Here is a 16,406-nt window from a genome sequence, read left to right as displayed (position 1 = left end):
ACCTTCTTTACAGCAACCCTTTCATTATAACGACTGATACATAATATCCCATTTTCAATTCCCTAGATTCAGTATTATTTTAATACACATTATAGCATTCAATCTGAAATATTCATTCCAGTATAAAGCCCAAAATTTAGTATAATATTTTTTTTCATTATTACTGAATCAACTGATGACAATTTTAAAAAAAATGTTTTAAAATTTTTTTCTTTTGATGTTACAGCACATTTAATGTGATTTATCTTGCGTACCCTTTAAAGGATGATACACAACTCCCCAAGTTCTTATTTTATGTGGTTTCTGGGTTACATAAGTGGCAGCAGATTACATAAGTAAACCATATAACAGATTTTTTGCCCTTTGAGCAAAAAGTTGTTATATGGTTTACTTATTTAATAGTTATTGTATATTGTTTTGCTAGTTAGTTATGTAATAGTTATTGTATATTGTTTTGCTAAATATTAGTCTAGTATTTATTATTTACGAGTGAATATTTAGAATACACTTTGTCTTAAAACATAATATTTTTATTATGACCTTTTTTTATTCGGAGACTTTTCATTGACAGTGTATATGCTGTTTCTTGTACGACCTTTTTATTTTAACTAGTGAATTTTTCTATATATAAAAAGGAGAATCCTTAGAAATTTAAATAATAAATTTAGTGATTTGTTTAATCAACTGTGACTATCATGAGGCAAGGTGGGTAACATTGAATCACAAATGTTAAAAGTTTGAGAGACTAAGTTAAGTTCATTTTTATCAATACCAAAATGTGCCTTGTAATAAAATTTTAAACGTTTCATGATATTTAATAATTTCTAAAGTCTTCTATCTAATTTATTATAATTATATTTTGCTTTAAATATTGCTATTGCTGTTATAAAATGTTTCAAATTTTGGATGATTATTTTTAGAGTTTATAATGTTTCGGAATATATTAAGGTCATGGAAGACTGTTCCAAAATAATGTCTCTTGTATGGGTCTAAAGTCACGAAAGTGCTCAAGTTTTATGAATAGTTTTAAAATTTAAACATTGCATCTCTAATTATTATTGTATTTTGTCATTTAGCAATGTTAAAAATATTAGATCCAGAGTCAAGTCTAGAAAATAGGTTTGAATTTTATGAAGCTGATATAGTTAGTCTAAAATATATTATTCATAATAATATATTATGTTATTACATTATGCTATTTATAATAATATATTATATTGACAATGTATGTAAATTATGTATGACAATGACAGTTCTTAAATTATATTTCAAAGCATTTCCTTATTTCAATTTTATTCTTATCCTCTTTTTTTTGCCAAAAGTAAATGTTTTTCTTTAATTAACTGATTTTAATTTAAATAAACTACAGTAGAAGATCTAATACAAACCTCGAAACCTAAAGCTTTGCAGTTTGTGGAATGTTGTATAATATGTATAATATGTGGAATATGTATTATAATATAGTTTATATAATATAGTATGTGGAATATAATATGTGGAATGTTGTAATATAATATAGTTTATTTTACTTATCTTCAAACTTGCCTACTAATACAAACTTGCCTACTTGCCTTGTAGCAATTTTAGTCTAAGGGAGATCAGTCATAGAATGCTTTAAGTTGAATTTTGATTTCAATTGCAAAATATCCACTTTATTTATTATTTATGTGAAGAAAAAAAATGAACATTTTCTGCAGCATTGAAGCTAGTAGCAAGGAAAGTAATGAATTTTGGTTCTCTTAGCTTATGAAATTTTAACCTTTTAGTAAATAATTAAACATATAATGTAAAAAGTTAATAGTTCTTACTTAGTTATGGAATATTCATTATTGTAAATTTCATTGCTTACACCCACAAAACTAGTGTGGTTTATAGAATTGTGTTAGATAGATCTGCAACTGTTTTTCAATTTGTATACTAAAATTGAAGTTATTAATTTCAATAGGAAATAATAATAAGTAATTGATTTAAATTGTCAACAATATTATTTTCTCTTTTTTTTAACTATTCAATTTTGTTTTAATTAAAATGGAATTTTTTTTTCAGGTTAATTTATTTACAGAAATCTGTAACAGATATTTGACATATTGTTTAAATATAAGAAAAATAGTTATTAAATTTCAAAATTTATAACATTTATGTTAAATGTATTTTATTTAGATTAAACCATAAGAAAATTTGAAAATACATTTAGAGCTTGTTATTTATGAGTCATTATAGAACAGGTATATGTCGGAAAATAATTTAAAAGGTAATATTTTAAAACAATGTTATCTTACAGTATTGTGAAATGTAAAAAAAAATTTTTTTTGAATATTTTAAAATTTTAAAAATATTTTTACACATAAATCAAATTGTATAGGTAATTTTGTTTATTCAAACATCATAAAACTATTTTGAGATTGAAGGTTAATGAGATAACATAAAAGAATTACTACAGTGCAGAACCTCTTATCCGGAAATCAGAAAACCGGGAAACCAGATAACCGGAATGAAATTTGGAACCGGAAATGAATTTTCTTCCATTAAAAAAAATTTTTTTTTCTTTAAAGATTTTGAGCCTATTTTGTTATTTAGAGCGTACGGCCTATCGAGTTGACGAAAGAACTGATTTAGAGGATGGATCAAAAGCCGTTTGTAGACGAATCTCACATAAGCAGAAATAGCTTATATATGTTATTAATGTTAATAATAACATATATAAGCCTGTATATAATTTTTATTTCATAATTTCTTTCCTTATTTAAACTTAAGTCTATTATTATTTATCAATTTTTATTATTTCTAAAACTATTTCAAAATAATTTTTTAGTTTCGTTTTATAAACATTAAAAAAACGGCATTTTGTAGCAATTCAGAAAACCGGAAAAATCAGTTATCCGGAATCGCAATGGTCCTGATCGTTCCGGATAATCGGTTCTCTACTGTACTTAAAATTATTTATTTTAACTTTATTCTAGTGATTTTTATATCACTTCATATAAATTTTAAAATTGATGTATGCTTTTTAATATTTTGCATTCTTTTTATATGAAAAAATATATGTAGTTATTGCGTAATAAAATTTATATCTGTGATAAAAGTAATTAAAACAAAAATAATCAAAAACAGCAAAAGGAAAAATATTTCGATTTTTCTTAACACTTTTTGAGAAAGTATTTAAGTTCATATCTATGTTGTGTTTTTTACATTTCTAAGTCTATATCTCTGTTATTGCAATTGAGGATACTTTTAAATTTTATTGTTGACTGTGATTAAAATATAATCTTTTTATAAATATTTTGTTACCGTTTTGGCTTGATATTTTTACCTCATGATTTTAAAGCTTTTTTATTGTTAATATAATATTTTTTTTGTCTTGACTATTTTTTTTTTAGATTTTACATCCTTATATATATATATATATATATATATACACAGTACAGAACCCGCTATACGGAAATCAGAAAACCAAAAAACCAGAATGAAATTTGATAAATTTTCGCGCCATTTAATAAAAAATTTGTTTTTTTTTTCCCTCATAAGATTTTAGGATTTTTCTTTCTTTTTGAAAGATGTTCACCTTACCATCATTTTGGAAATAATCATTAGTGTATTACTTCATCATTTTTTCTTCTTTTTAAGATTATTTCCAAAAAAAATTTATTTTTTTAGTTGGGTTTAACAATAAAAAAAAGGCTTTTTGTAGCGATTCAGAAAACCGGAAAAATCAGTTATCCGGAATAGCGATGGTCCCGATCGTTCCGGATAATCGGTTCCCTACTATATATATATATATACACATAAATATAGAGAGAGATCCCAACAATGAAGTATCCCATTCATTATTTTTTTCCTCTATGAGAAAATTTCCAAACGGAATATGAATAAACATTCAAAATGTTTTCTATATAATGAAATGATGCTCCCCCTATAATCTTATCCATTTTTAACCTTTCTCAAATATTTCAGATGTTTGTCCATTTGATTTTTGATGAAAGTTGCAACTAAAATTAGTAATTTCTGTGCAACCATTTATGTATCTTTGTATTCTTTGATACAAGACTTCTTTGTATTTCGAATTCAAAAATGCGAATCTTTACTATATTACCCATAAAGTTGGATTACAATTAATTAATCCCTTTTATTTAAATAAATACATTAAAGATTTTAGAGAAAAATTTAAATAATTTTTAAAATAAAATTGATATAGCTTCTCAAATATTATGTTAATTGCAGAAGTATATTGTTCATAATTTTTTACTTCTAAGTATTTAAATAATAGTGGTAGGCAATAATTCGTAAAAATATCAGTGTGAATCATTATTTATCTTTCAAGAGAATAGGTCTAAGACAAATTCAATTTCTTAGAATATATTTTGTTTAAATTTAATAACATAAATTTGCTTTTTTCTGATAAAATATTTTTTTAACGCCCGTTTTCCCAGAAATTTCCAGCATTGATAAAATTTAACAGCCCCTGTAAAAAGTGTGCAAAAATTACTATTATTAAAAAATATGCTAATTGAATGAAATAAGGAATGTGTAGTGTTATTTCCTTATTTGTATAATATTTTCAGGTTTTTGGATACATTAATTATCAACTAAAATAAAAACTTTCCGTTGAAAAACAGTAAGAAAATTTTCCTTCAAACAAAAGTTATAAATTGTTTACAAAGAAATATCTTTTATTACTAAAAATATTGTAGATACACAAAAATTGTAAAGGTGTTATAGAATGTCGGATATTTTTATTTTCTGGAGTAAATTTTCATGTTTAATAATTGTAATTTTATTTTTTCTTAAAAGTTAATTAATCATTATTAATATTAATATTTATTATTTTCATAAAGTATCCATAAGAATTAATTTATTAAGATTTTCACACCTCAAATTATTATTTTGAGTAATGATATGTTTTAAAAAATTTACATTACATTTCCAAGCATACAGTGATAATTTTTTTCGTTATTTTCAAAAATGTGATTAATAGCTTAAAGTTATTTTCCAAACAACTTTACAAGGCCAAACTTTAGTACTTCCAAATTTTAGTTACTGAGACCAATATCATTCTATTGTTTTTAATATTGAGCTTTAATTTTTTGAAGAAAAAAAATGTAGGTGTTAGCTAAAGTTTTTATTTGATAAATAGAAAGGGAAGCAACAACAACATTAAACAATATAAGAAATTTTATCTAAAAAAATTGAAGCATAATCTTTTATTTTTATTTTTAATTCTTACATTACTATCATTTTTACTTAAGTTATTGCATTAAAAATATGTTTTCATTTGCTTGTATATAATTACACAAGAAAAACAATTGTTTAGTCAGATTAAGAATACTATAGCTGAAAAACAATTTGTTGTTTTGTTTTTCCATGTGAATCATTATAAATTCTCTTTTTAGTCTTACATTTCAAATAAACTCATTGCATGAAAAATAATTTGTAAAAAAATTTTTTTTTCTTCCAATTGAACAATTCAGGAAATATCTTCCATTTTGCTACTCATTTCATACATTGCTCATTTTGTTGTATGAAACCTGAGAATTGATTTGAAAATTATTTCAGTAAGTCCTGTTACAGTATTTTCAAATCATTTTATCACATGACTGCATATTAATAAAATGAAACACGCTTTCATGCTTGTAAAAATCAGGTTTTTCACATCGTGGTGTCAAATCATCATCAACTTTTTCTGAACAATCATCTCCATCACACACTTTGTCTGATAAGATTTCTTTAGTTATTATCAGACTTTCTTTCCATGATTGCATCTGACATGAACAGTTCCATGGATTATTGTGCAAACCTAGTCCTTTTAAAGTTGAAACAGTTTGAAATAGTCCATCAGGAACTTGCTTCAATTTGTTGTTGTTTATTAACACATAGTGAATAGACTTCAAGGAGGAAAATAGTCCATCTGGAAGGCTCTGCAGTAGGTTGTTTGACAAGTCTAGAATATGAAGGTTTTCAAGTCCATGGAATGATTCTTGATATACTCTCTCTATTTGACAGTCTCGCAACACCAGCTTTTTCAGCACCTTGTGGGCGCCATTGAAAGCTCTATTATTTATGAATTTGATACGTCCGTGCAAATTGAGATGTATCAAGGACTTCAAGTCATAAAACATGTGTTCAAACAGGGCATCATTGTCGATGTTTGGAATGTGAAGGTACAACAGAGAATACAGGCCACGGAAGCTGAATTTCATGAGATGTACTGGTTGCTGTTTATGACCTAGAGTCAGATGCTGCGTCCCATTTAAAAACTGGAAACAATGAGGGAAAATTACCTTTATAGGATTATGCTTCAACTCTAGCCACTGAAGATGAGGTAGAGGAGGAAATGTTACTCCAGAGAGATGGTCAATATAATTGTTGCTCAAGTCTAGGTATTCTAGCTTTAGCAAACCAACAAAGGCATCTGCTTCAACTGAAAACAGATCATTGTGTGAGAGGAATAACCTTCTCAGTTCAGGTGTGCCATAAAATGCAAACCCATACAATTCCTTAATGCCACTTTGAAGCAAGTAAAGCTCTTTAAGGCTTTTTAATCCATCCAGCATTTCCCATTTTAGGTAGCCTATATCACAATGGATAACATAAAGGACCTCAAGAGATGATAATTTTGCAAATGCTTTCTGGGCATTGCTGATGTCCACTTTTTGCACTGACAAGTATTTCAATTCATCCAGCCCATGAAATACGTCGTTGCTGATCGAAGTTTTTGCACCATCCAGCGATCCCTGCAAATCTATGTTTTTAACACCAGTAAATCCTTTAAACTCATTCTGAGTGAGTGTCATTGATGTATCACCATCCCCTTGCAAGATGGTAATGGATTCGATTTCTGCGGGCAAGTCAAAGATAGACTTGAGGCTCTCATTTTTCAGAACACATAAGACTGTTCTTACTGTACTGTTTTCTGGTTTCCACCGAGATATGAGTGTTTCAGAAGCTGTTACAGTGCTGCATTGGCATTCTGTTGGACAGGTGTTGTTCCAGAACGACTCACTTGAAATCTAAATTTTAAAAAGAAACAATTTTTAATGCATGCTTATTGAGCATTTAGTTCAATAACTACATTCAATAAGTACATTTAGTTCATAAGTAGATTTACACGTATAACTTTTTGTTGTTATTTTTAAGGCATGTGAGACTGGGTAGGGGGAAAAACAGATACATTTCTGCTTCAGGGGATCATAAAAAAAACCTCAATTTAATATTAAGGTCTGGTGGCCGAGCGGTTAGTATACCTGACTGTGAAGGCAATGGCTGCGGGTTTGAATCCTGCTCAGGGCATGGATGTTTCTCTCTCTGATTTGTTCTCTGTTGATTTTGAATGTGGCCCACCCTATGAATGGGGTATCTGTGGCAGTGTGGCACGGGTAGTGTTTATCGCCTCCGTGACTTTGGTCACAAGGCGCCCACCAAGTAATGCAAAATGAGCAACACTTCTGACACCTTCCATGGCAAAGAACAATAGGTTCAGTGCCTGGCGTTAAAAAAAATATTAAGGTCTGTGGCAATTAACTAAGGTGATAAGCATTACTGGTATCATGGTAATAGGTACCTAATATAGGTATTATGGTTATAAGTTTTTAAAGTGCCAGAAATCGAGTAAAAGCAAAAGTTTGCAGTAAAAATAAACTGTAAACAACGAGAGGACCTCTCTGAAAAATTTACAATCTAAAGAAAATCCACCACTTTATCATATTAATCAATTGCTTCAGTTACAATGTTTAATAACCTTTAGGTTATCTTGCTCACTAACTGATTTATCATAGTAGGAATAATGTATGTGAAGATTATATGAAAAAATGAATATGTATTTGATTTCATGTGTAAGATTCTTTGTCGAACAAGAATTTTTTAAAATGTTTTTATTATTTGTATATGCTAATAATTTAAACTTCTTGTGTACTGAACGTTAAATGTATAATTAAACTAAACTCAGCGACACGACAGCCTATAGAGGGCCAAGGCCTACTGTGCCCATCTCAGTTTTCTTGACCTTGGGCTCTGGGGTGCAGGAGCAGATGTTCCGTTTAGGTGGTCAGTCAAACGCGGAACCCACAGTGTTTAGCTCCCAAGCATGCTTGGTTCTCATTTATCGACCCACTGAAGGGATGAAAGGCTGAGTTAACCTTACCCGTCCCGAGGATCGAACCCAGGACCTGTGGCACAAAGGCGCGAAGCGCTACCACTCACCCACCGGGCATCTAAATGTATAATTAATAGCTGTATAATTACTAGTATAAATATTGGTCTAAACATAAGCATACTTTAAGAAACCTAAACCAAACATTTTTTGCTAAAGCAGTAAAGTATTATCACTGGCTTTAAGTAATCTCTATATTGTAATTTTATATTCTATAATATAATATTTAATTTGAATTTATTACTCGATTAATTTTCTTTTCTAAATTATTAACATTGAGATTTTTCCATATTTTCAATGAATGAAGTATTATATTTATCTCATATATTTTCAAATGAATAGGTTTAACAAATAAAAACTTATCAAATAGGATTTTTTATTGCAAAAAAATTATGTAGAAATGATTTTATCTTTTATTTTTTTTATTAATATATTTCAAAGCTTATTATTGCATATTTTATCAAGCTTAATCTATTCGTTATTATTTAAACTATCAAAATTTATTAAATTGACAATATTGAAAAATTAAATATTCTTTTAAAAAATTACTTTCTTACAGTCAAATGAAGTTATATTAAATTATAGAAAAACAATGCACGAGAAATTGTAAATAATAAACTAGAAATTGTTTGAATACTAAATTTGTGTGTATATATATATATATATATATATATATGGCAATAATTAATTCATCCTGTATCTTCATCAAAAAAAAAAAAATAATAATCTCTTCAATCATCAAACGTTTAGTTTATTATAAATTATACCTACGCACAGTGGAACTAAACGATCATCCGTTTTCCATGTCTATGCTGCATATTTTGTCTACGTTCCTGAGACTACTGGAAAGCTGAGCTTCAATTTCCTTCCTTGGACTAAAAAGAAAAACTGCATCGAACTCCTGATAATTAAAATGTTTTTATTGAAACCCTATTCCTTTGAAAAAGCGTTGATTTTGCCACTCTTAAGTGCTGAGCTGGATCTTATCTTCGATGAATAATTGTTCTCACACCCACGATGGTCTACTTAAATATTCGACATTCAAAAGAAAAATAAGCTTCAATTTCTCCGTCACTATTGGTGTTAATTTACGATTCATCTTAACGAAGAAACAAATTTTTTCCCTAGCAGCTCACGTCTTTGGTTTTGGAATTGTGTTTACGGAATTTCAACGCATTCCCATCTCTGTTGTGGTTTTCAAAATATCTCGGACTAATTCGAACTTTTTCAGGTATCCTTTGAGTTAAAGTTTTTTACATTTCTCATAAAGCAATTTCTTAAATGATTATGATTTTAATTTTTTCCCATATTTGATGTTTCAAAGTGAAACTACTTTTTATATATTGATAGTATTTACTGTTGAAAATTTTTTTCTTGAAATTTTTATTTTCATTGAATTGATTGTCATAAGAATTGTTTTGAGAAATTATTTTCAAATTTATTGTTTTATGTGTTACAGCTTCTATGATTTTTTGGTTAGTAGAAATTATATTTTTGTTTTACAGTGTTTAGGGTTAAGATGAAAATGCCATTTAAATTTTTTTTCTTTTCGTAATGCAACTGCAGTAATTATTGAAATTTAATTTAGATATATGAATGCTATTACGGTGTGGCAAAAATTAGATCAAGAAATGTTAAAACTATTACAAATAGTTTGGAAAAATGAATAAAATACTTGTTGTTAGAATTTAAATTGAAGTGCAACCAGACATTAATGCTTTAGTTCAACGTTGGTAAATAGTTCATAGCTCAGTTCTAGCTCAGACATTTCCATAGACAAACAACATAAAGATAGGAAAATGATCAAACAAAAATTGAAAAGTAATAGTAACCAAATTCACTTCAAAAACACATTTAAAATAGAAATGAAAATATTTGAATTCCCTAACAATTGTGACAAATTAAATTACCAATTAAGATCTCTGCACAAAAATTACTTAAGAAAAAATCCAAACGAAAATTTTTTGAAAAAAAAAAAGAAAAAAATTTATGTCCAAAAAGAAAAAAAGAAAGATATAAATTAAAAAAAAAAGGTAATTTGCAAATAAACCAAACTTGCACTTCAGATTAAAAATAAGGAAAATAGCTAGATCAGTAAAAAATTAAAAACTGATTTACCTTAATACCATATTAAATTTGAAAGCTTGTTTTGGATTTCAATTAGCGATAAATTGTGTTAAACGGGTTGTAATGTAAAATCTGAGAAGACTGATCACCTTTTCTGATTATAAAAGCAATTTGTCTTTACATTTTTCCTGAAATCCGGGTTAATAATTGCAATAAAAATACCAAGAAAGAAAATAAAAGTACAAATAAATAAATATAAAGAAAGTAGAAAGAAAAGAAAGTAGATGGAAGAATAAGAGAGAAAAAGAAAAGAAAATATGTTACAGAAGGCAAATTTTGGACATAAAGAAAAAAAAAATTTCCCCCAGATATTTTGCTATTAAAGTGATAAATATGTCAGGTAAATAATAAATAAAGTGAAACAAAGACAATACTGAAGTCTTGGTCTTCAGAATAACAACCACTGTGAGATTTTTTATTCTATTTTGTTTTCAAAAAAGGTAAACAACACTCAAGCCTAATTCCAGATTGAAATTTTTCCTGTAAAACTGTTTTTTGTGTTTTACATGTTAACTTGCACATTTTTAAAAATGTTTATAAATTTTTTTATCATGATTGAAGAGTTAACTTAAATAGTGTTTTTATGAAGAATACTTCTTATAGTGAAAAAGATGTGTTGTGATTTTTAAACAAAATACTTTTGAAATTAAAAAAGCTGTTAATTCAGAAAAAAAAAAAAAAAAAAAAAAAAAAAAAACTGTTGAAAATGAAAATTTTAAATTTGCTGATAATGCTACTACAGATTTTTGATTGTGCTAAAATTTTTACAGTGAGAACATATGTGAATGTTATATAATTTATATTACTTTTATATATTGTTACCATTACAAATTTGATTATTTTAAATGTGCTTCTACCATAGGGAAGATTTTGCAAATAGATAATTTCAAAATTTTTGGTTTGTAACTAAGCATTTTTGGCGAGGGGGGATGTAACATAAAAAACTTCAATTAATCTTTTTATGTTAGTTTCTTTGCTATAAAACTTCATCCTAATTAATTATTCTAAACGAAATACTTTCTCACACTTTTAAAAGCCACATCCTGTTCTTAAATCTATTTTTGGCTCAAGTATGCATTTAATTAAGAGCAGGACATTTTTCCCTTTGCTATGCATGGGAAACATTCGATCTATTTCATAAACCAATAGCAACTACTAAGATTTCCCTCTTTCCCTAAATTAAGACATATTACGGATTTTACTTTGCAAGATTTTCCCTAACATATAACCAAGGAGCGCAACTTTTCATGTGCACTTTTACTCATTCTCATGACTGCTCTTGTCTAATAATCAATAAATAAATTTTGTACCCTCCTTCCCGACCTATGACCTGTTTTAATCCTTCCACTCGGCAACGACGTTATATATATATATATATATATATATATATATATATATATATATATATATTGCAAATTTATATAAGATGCAGAAATAAAGATTATTTTATAGTATCTTGTTATACTTTTAAATTTGTTGAATGTCTATGTAAAAAGATATAGTATAGATAAGTTATTATTATTTAAATTGGATCGATAAGTTCAAAAATCAGTCATCACTACTTTTTTTAAAAAATTGATATTTTTGATTTTAGTTGGGATATAAAAAATTCATATTCTCCTAAGTATATTTTGTTCAGTGAAATCTGAATTTAGTTTAAAAACATGCCATATCTTGGAGAGGACCTGTTCTCGGAATAAACTTTTAAATATACAGCTAGTTTGCTACCGTTGTTGCTTGTAAAATTGTGCACAAACATAACTATTAATTATTTAGCTAAGACTTGTTATTTTGTTGACACACAATGAGTGATTCAGAGGGCAGTTCTTTAGACGGTATATGTAAGAGAGAGTAACTCTGAACTGTTAAAGAGCTGACTGCAAATAATATGATTCTTGATTTCAAAAGCTGGTGGCAGAGCATAAGAAAATGAGTTATCAAAATGTTCCTAGGAGGGGCTTTAAGTAAAATATAGCTATTTAACTTATTGAAGCTCTATACCAGGGGGAATTGAGGTATTTCCTTTTATTGGTGGTTTTTGCAAATTAATATTTACTCTGTACTAAAAAGCACCCTTTAAAGTGGCACCATAACCAGTTAAGGAAGCATATTTTTAGATTTTAGGAATCATACTATTATTTAGATAAATGGATTTCTTTTTTCAAAATCATTTAATTGCAATTGTACTCAAAAACACATCTCAAATGTTTCTATTTTTTAAATTATATATGACTCAAACTGAAATTTTAAGACAAAATTAAATTTAAACAACTGCAGGAAAGTTTTTTCTTCAAGCAGATAGTGTTTGATTTCCTTGCAATTATATTCAACAACTTATCTTAAATTATTGAGATATCCAAATTATATGAATTGCTCAATTTGATTTTTTTCTAAGATAAAATTCTATTGAAGCAACAACAGCAAATTGTTATTTTTTTCTCCATAGAAAGTATTTTATTTTAATCCTTATCTATTGTTATCAACAACTTACCTCATATGATTCTGATATCCAAATTAAAAGTGAGAGTACTAAGTATGATTTAGGGTGAAGCATTCTTGTGGTATTTATTGATGACTCACATTCAAATCTGGTTGTAAAAATGGACACATGTATCTCATCACATTTTAAAAAAACAATTGACCATTACACGTGCAAGTGGTAGAGGAGGATTAATGGATGCCCCCAAAATTGTGTTTTTGATTACGGAAATAGCCACTTCCTGTTTCCTGTGCTTTTGAAGATCAAACCCCTTCCTATGCTTCCTTTTTAATCATTTTCTTGTGTCCTTACAAGCTATCATACTCTTGTTTCCTCCTCAGATAATAAGATTGTTTCTCAACAATACTTAAAAGGAAATAATAGTAGAAATTTGGTTATATTTTTAGACTGAGGAAATGTATTTGAATCCAGACCTTTGATCACAACTTAAGGATTATGTTACTGTTTATGTTATGGCCCAGCATAATTTTTTTTATGTAAAAAGTAAAATTACTGTAGAATGTGGGAAAAGGTTTTTGGGGAAAAGAGTAAAATTTTTGTTGAAAAGGGATTATATTTTTTTAAAGATAATATTACTGTGGCATTGGGATTTTAATAATATCCTTATAACTACTGAATTTTACTTTTTTTTAATGAAAAAAGTAAAAAAACTGTAGAATATGAATAATATTTTTTGTGAAAAGAGTAAAATGTCTGTAGAATATGAATTCTAATTTTTTATGGGGATAAAATTACTATGGAATAGTGATTTTAATTTACTCCCTGTAACTGATTTTATTTTACTCCCTATATATTTTTATGATAAAATTACTGTGGAATATAGATTTTAATTAATTCCCTTTTACTACTAAATTTTACTTTTTCATGAAAAAAGTAAAATTACTGTAGAATAGGGATTATAATTTTTTATGATGATAAAATTGTTGTGGAATAGGAATTTTAATTAGTTCCCTATAACTACTGAATTTTCCTTTTTTTTATAAAAAAAAAAAGTAAAATTACTTTTTATCTTTTCTTTATGAAAAAAGTTAATTTACTGTAGAATGTGAATAATATTTTTTGCGAAAAAAGTAAAATGTTTCCAGAATAAGGGTTATAATTTTTCATGGTAAAATTACTGTGGAATAGGGATTTTAATTAATTCCTTATAACTACTGACTTTTACTTTTTTTATCAGAAGAAAAATTACTGAGGAATTTGGTTTACTTTTAATTTTTTTACTATATCAGTGGTTGCCAACTGGTGGCCCGTGAAGCTTTTTTTTGTGACCCGCAAACTAAAATATATTAGTTGTTATTTTTTTGCGGACATTTAAAAAAAAATCTTCATGGGTTTAAAATACTTTTTTTTTGTTAAAAAAAGCCTAATTTCTTCGTTTCTGTGAAATTTAACACACCAATGGTGCAAAAAAAAATATTTTTCATGTAAAAATCTACTTTGTATTATGATTTGTAATTCAATATTTTTGTTTTGTACAACTTGATAAAAATTTGACTGTAATATTTAATGTTCCTTCAAACATAAAAGAGTCCTATATAAAAACTTGATAAAGTTGCGGCCCGCCATTTGATTGATGTTTTTAATTGCGGCTCCCAACCTCATGTAAGTTGGAAACCCCTGGTATATATATATTTTGCATGACATTATTTGGACTAACTTTGCGTGAATGCAGAAAGTATAATTTATAAATGCTTTATTTTTACTTGATTAAAAAACTTCATCCACTTCAAAAATATACAAATCGGAAATAACTGTCAACATGCTTTCAAGCCATCCATTTTCTAGACTTGCCTGGCATATGAAGTGCTTGAAACATGTTGACTGTTACTTCCAATATGTATATTTTTGAAGCGAAAGAAGTTTTTAATCAAGTTGGTTAGTTTAAAAATATATATTTTACCTCTTCCATTTCTTGGAATCATTTATTTAAGCCTTTTGGTTGTTGCCTTTAGTACCAGTTTTAGAGTTACTCATATATGTTGAGCATTTTGACTATTGGTATTTAAATTTCTAAGAGTAACTGAAACAAATGGTAACCTCCTATAGCTAACATAGAGATGTTAAAATTTATACATCATTGTATTTACTGTATGTTTAAAAATTCATTATTAAAATTTTAGAATTTTAATATTTATATGACGTTATTTCATATGAAATAAAATTTTAATTATTTATATGTTTATCCATTATATTTTCCTTGATTTCTTGGTTTGCTTCACTCAGTTCTTTTCCCTTGAAAATTTTACTTTTTTTTTCAATAATTAACATAAGATATACTCAAATAATTATTAAAATTTATTGAATTTTGTTTATTTATTAATCAAAGGGTATCTATGAAACTGGCATGCAAATGTTTTGTTATTAAGATCGAAATTGCATTATATATTTATGAAATATATTCTAATAAATAGTGGATATTTCAATTTTAGATATACCAGCAAGTGGTATGTACTTTATGTCATATGAATGGCTACAAAGAGTCATGACTCCGGCAGGGAAAAGGTATCTTTATATATTTTTGTTTATAAATCAAAACTGAATGATAGATTATATTTTGTGCAAATGAATTGTAGTAACGTAATTGTTCTCTATAAAAGTAGCATTTAGGTTGAAAGTAGTAGTAATTTGTAGTTTAATTTTGTAGTCGTTCTGATCTCAGTGTTGGGAGAACTCTGCTTGCTGGAGGCTGCGCTGGGATTTGCAACTGGGCTGTTGCAATACCTGCTGATGTTTTGAAGTCACGCCTCCAAACTGGTATATATTTTATCAATTTTTTATGCTGATAACTAAATTACAGTGTTCTTAGAAGGGCTGCCTGCCCTTTGATGCACTCTTTTTGTAAAAATAAGCTGCCATCCCTTAAAAACTCTGCCTTTTTCTTCATATTCCATTTAAAAAAAAATTAATTCACTGTTTAAATAATAATTACACTCTAGTAAACTTTTCTGCGTTTATAGGTTTAATTCTGATTACTCTTCTCAACTGGTTAAATTTTTATAAGTTTCTCCTTTTCACGGGTATATATTCAATTTTTTAGAATATTTTAAAATAATTTTTTGAATAAATATATCTATTTTTTTTAAAAAAAATGTACCTTTATATGTTCATTGTCTTATAATTTTCAGTTTAAATTATAGAAAAAAGCTTTCAAGGTGCTTATAAATCATTAATTTTTTTAGTTTGCTTTTTTTGAAAAAATTTGTGCACAGTTATTTTTTTATAAATTACACATTTTTCTCTTATTTTGTTAATGAGAGAGCATATAAAATAGTATAAGAGGGTAATTTAAAAACCGTTGAGGATCAAATTCAGTTTATTACACATTTGATAAATTTTTATAATATTAAATGAGTATCCTTTCAAAACACAGAGTGCCATTTTCTGTGAGGAAGCACCTTACCCTTTTTTATTCCTAGGAAGAACTTAGTAAATTGTAAATGCTGAAAATTTTTATATTCATCTGCTTTTATAAGAGTGCTTTTACAGCACTGAATAATTATTATAATAATTTGCTTTTTAAGCATGTTATATTTACATTTTTCTATTATAAATCATTTTATTTTTTCATTGAATCTAACTAAAGCCCTTTATAATGTTAGAAGATTTCACCATCTTTTATAAGTTTTATTTTCCAGA

The 16,406-nt window shown here is 27.1% G+C and overlaps 2 protein-coding genes across 5 annotated transcripts in view; one reads left to right on the top strand and one right to left on the bottom strand.

Moving 5' to 3' along the window:
* Positions 1-16,406, bottom strand: part of LOC107457364 (uncharacterized) — an 84,096-nt gene that overhangs the window by 48,998 nt on the left and 18,692 nt on the right. The window contains exons 1-2 of one of the 4 annotated variants that reach the window (XR_015434790.1): positions 12,762-12,985; positions 5,191-7,004 (exon numbers count right to left, since the gene is read on the bottom strand). Coding sequence is in view for 2 of the 4 variants with exons in the window: in XM_016075512.5 (XP_015930998.2) it covers positions 5,571-7,004; positions 12,762-12,824 (1,497 nt within the window). In the remaining 2 variants the exon portion in view is untranslated. Of the gene's footprint in view, positions 1-5,154; positions 7,005-12,761; positions 12,986-16,406 lie in introns of those variants that run through there. The other 3 variants (XM_016075512.5, XR_015434791.1, XM_016075514.5) reach the window with 3 other exon arrangements.
* Positions 1-16,406, top strand: part of colt (carnitine/acylcarnitine carrier protein colt, mitochondrial) — a 31,637-nt gene that overhangs the window by 10,795 nt on the left and 4,436 nt on the right. Inside the window, exons 6-7 of the mRNA XM_016075517.4 lie at positions 15,200-15,272; positions 15,415-15,524. Of these exons, the coding sequence (XP_015931003.2) occupies positions 15,200-15,272; positions 15,415-15,524 (183 nt within the window). The remainder of the gene's footprint in view (positions 1-15,199; positions 15,273-15,414; positions 15,525-16,406) is intronic.

Source organism: Parasteatoda tepidariorum, chromosome 6, assembly GCF_982258835.1.
Source record: "Parasteatoda tepidariorum strain Cologne lab strain chromosome 6, Ptep-v5.0, whole genome shotgun sequence".
Classification (NCBI taxonomy): Eukaryota; Metazoa; Arthropoda; class Arachnida; order Araneae; family Theridiidae; genus Parasteatoda; species Parasteatoda tepidariorum.
The sequence above is the reverse complement of the archived record's forward strand: the minus strand, read 5'-3'. Positions and strand labels throughout refer to the sequence as shown.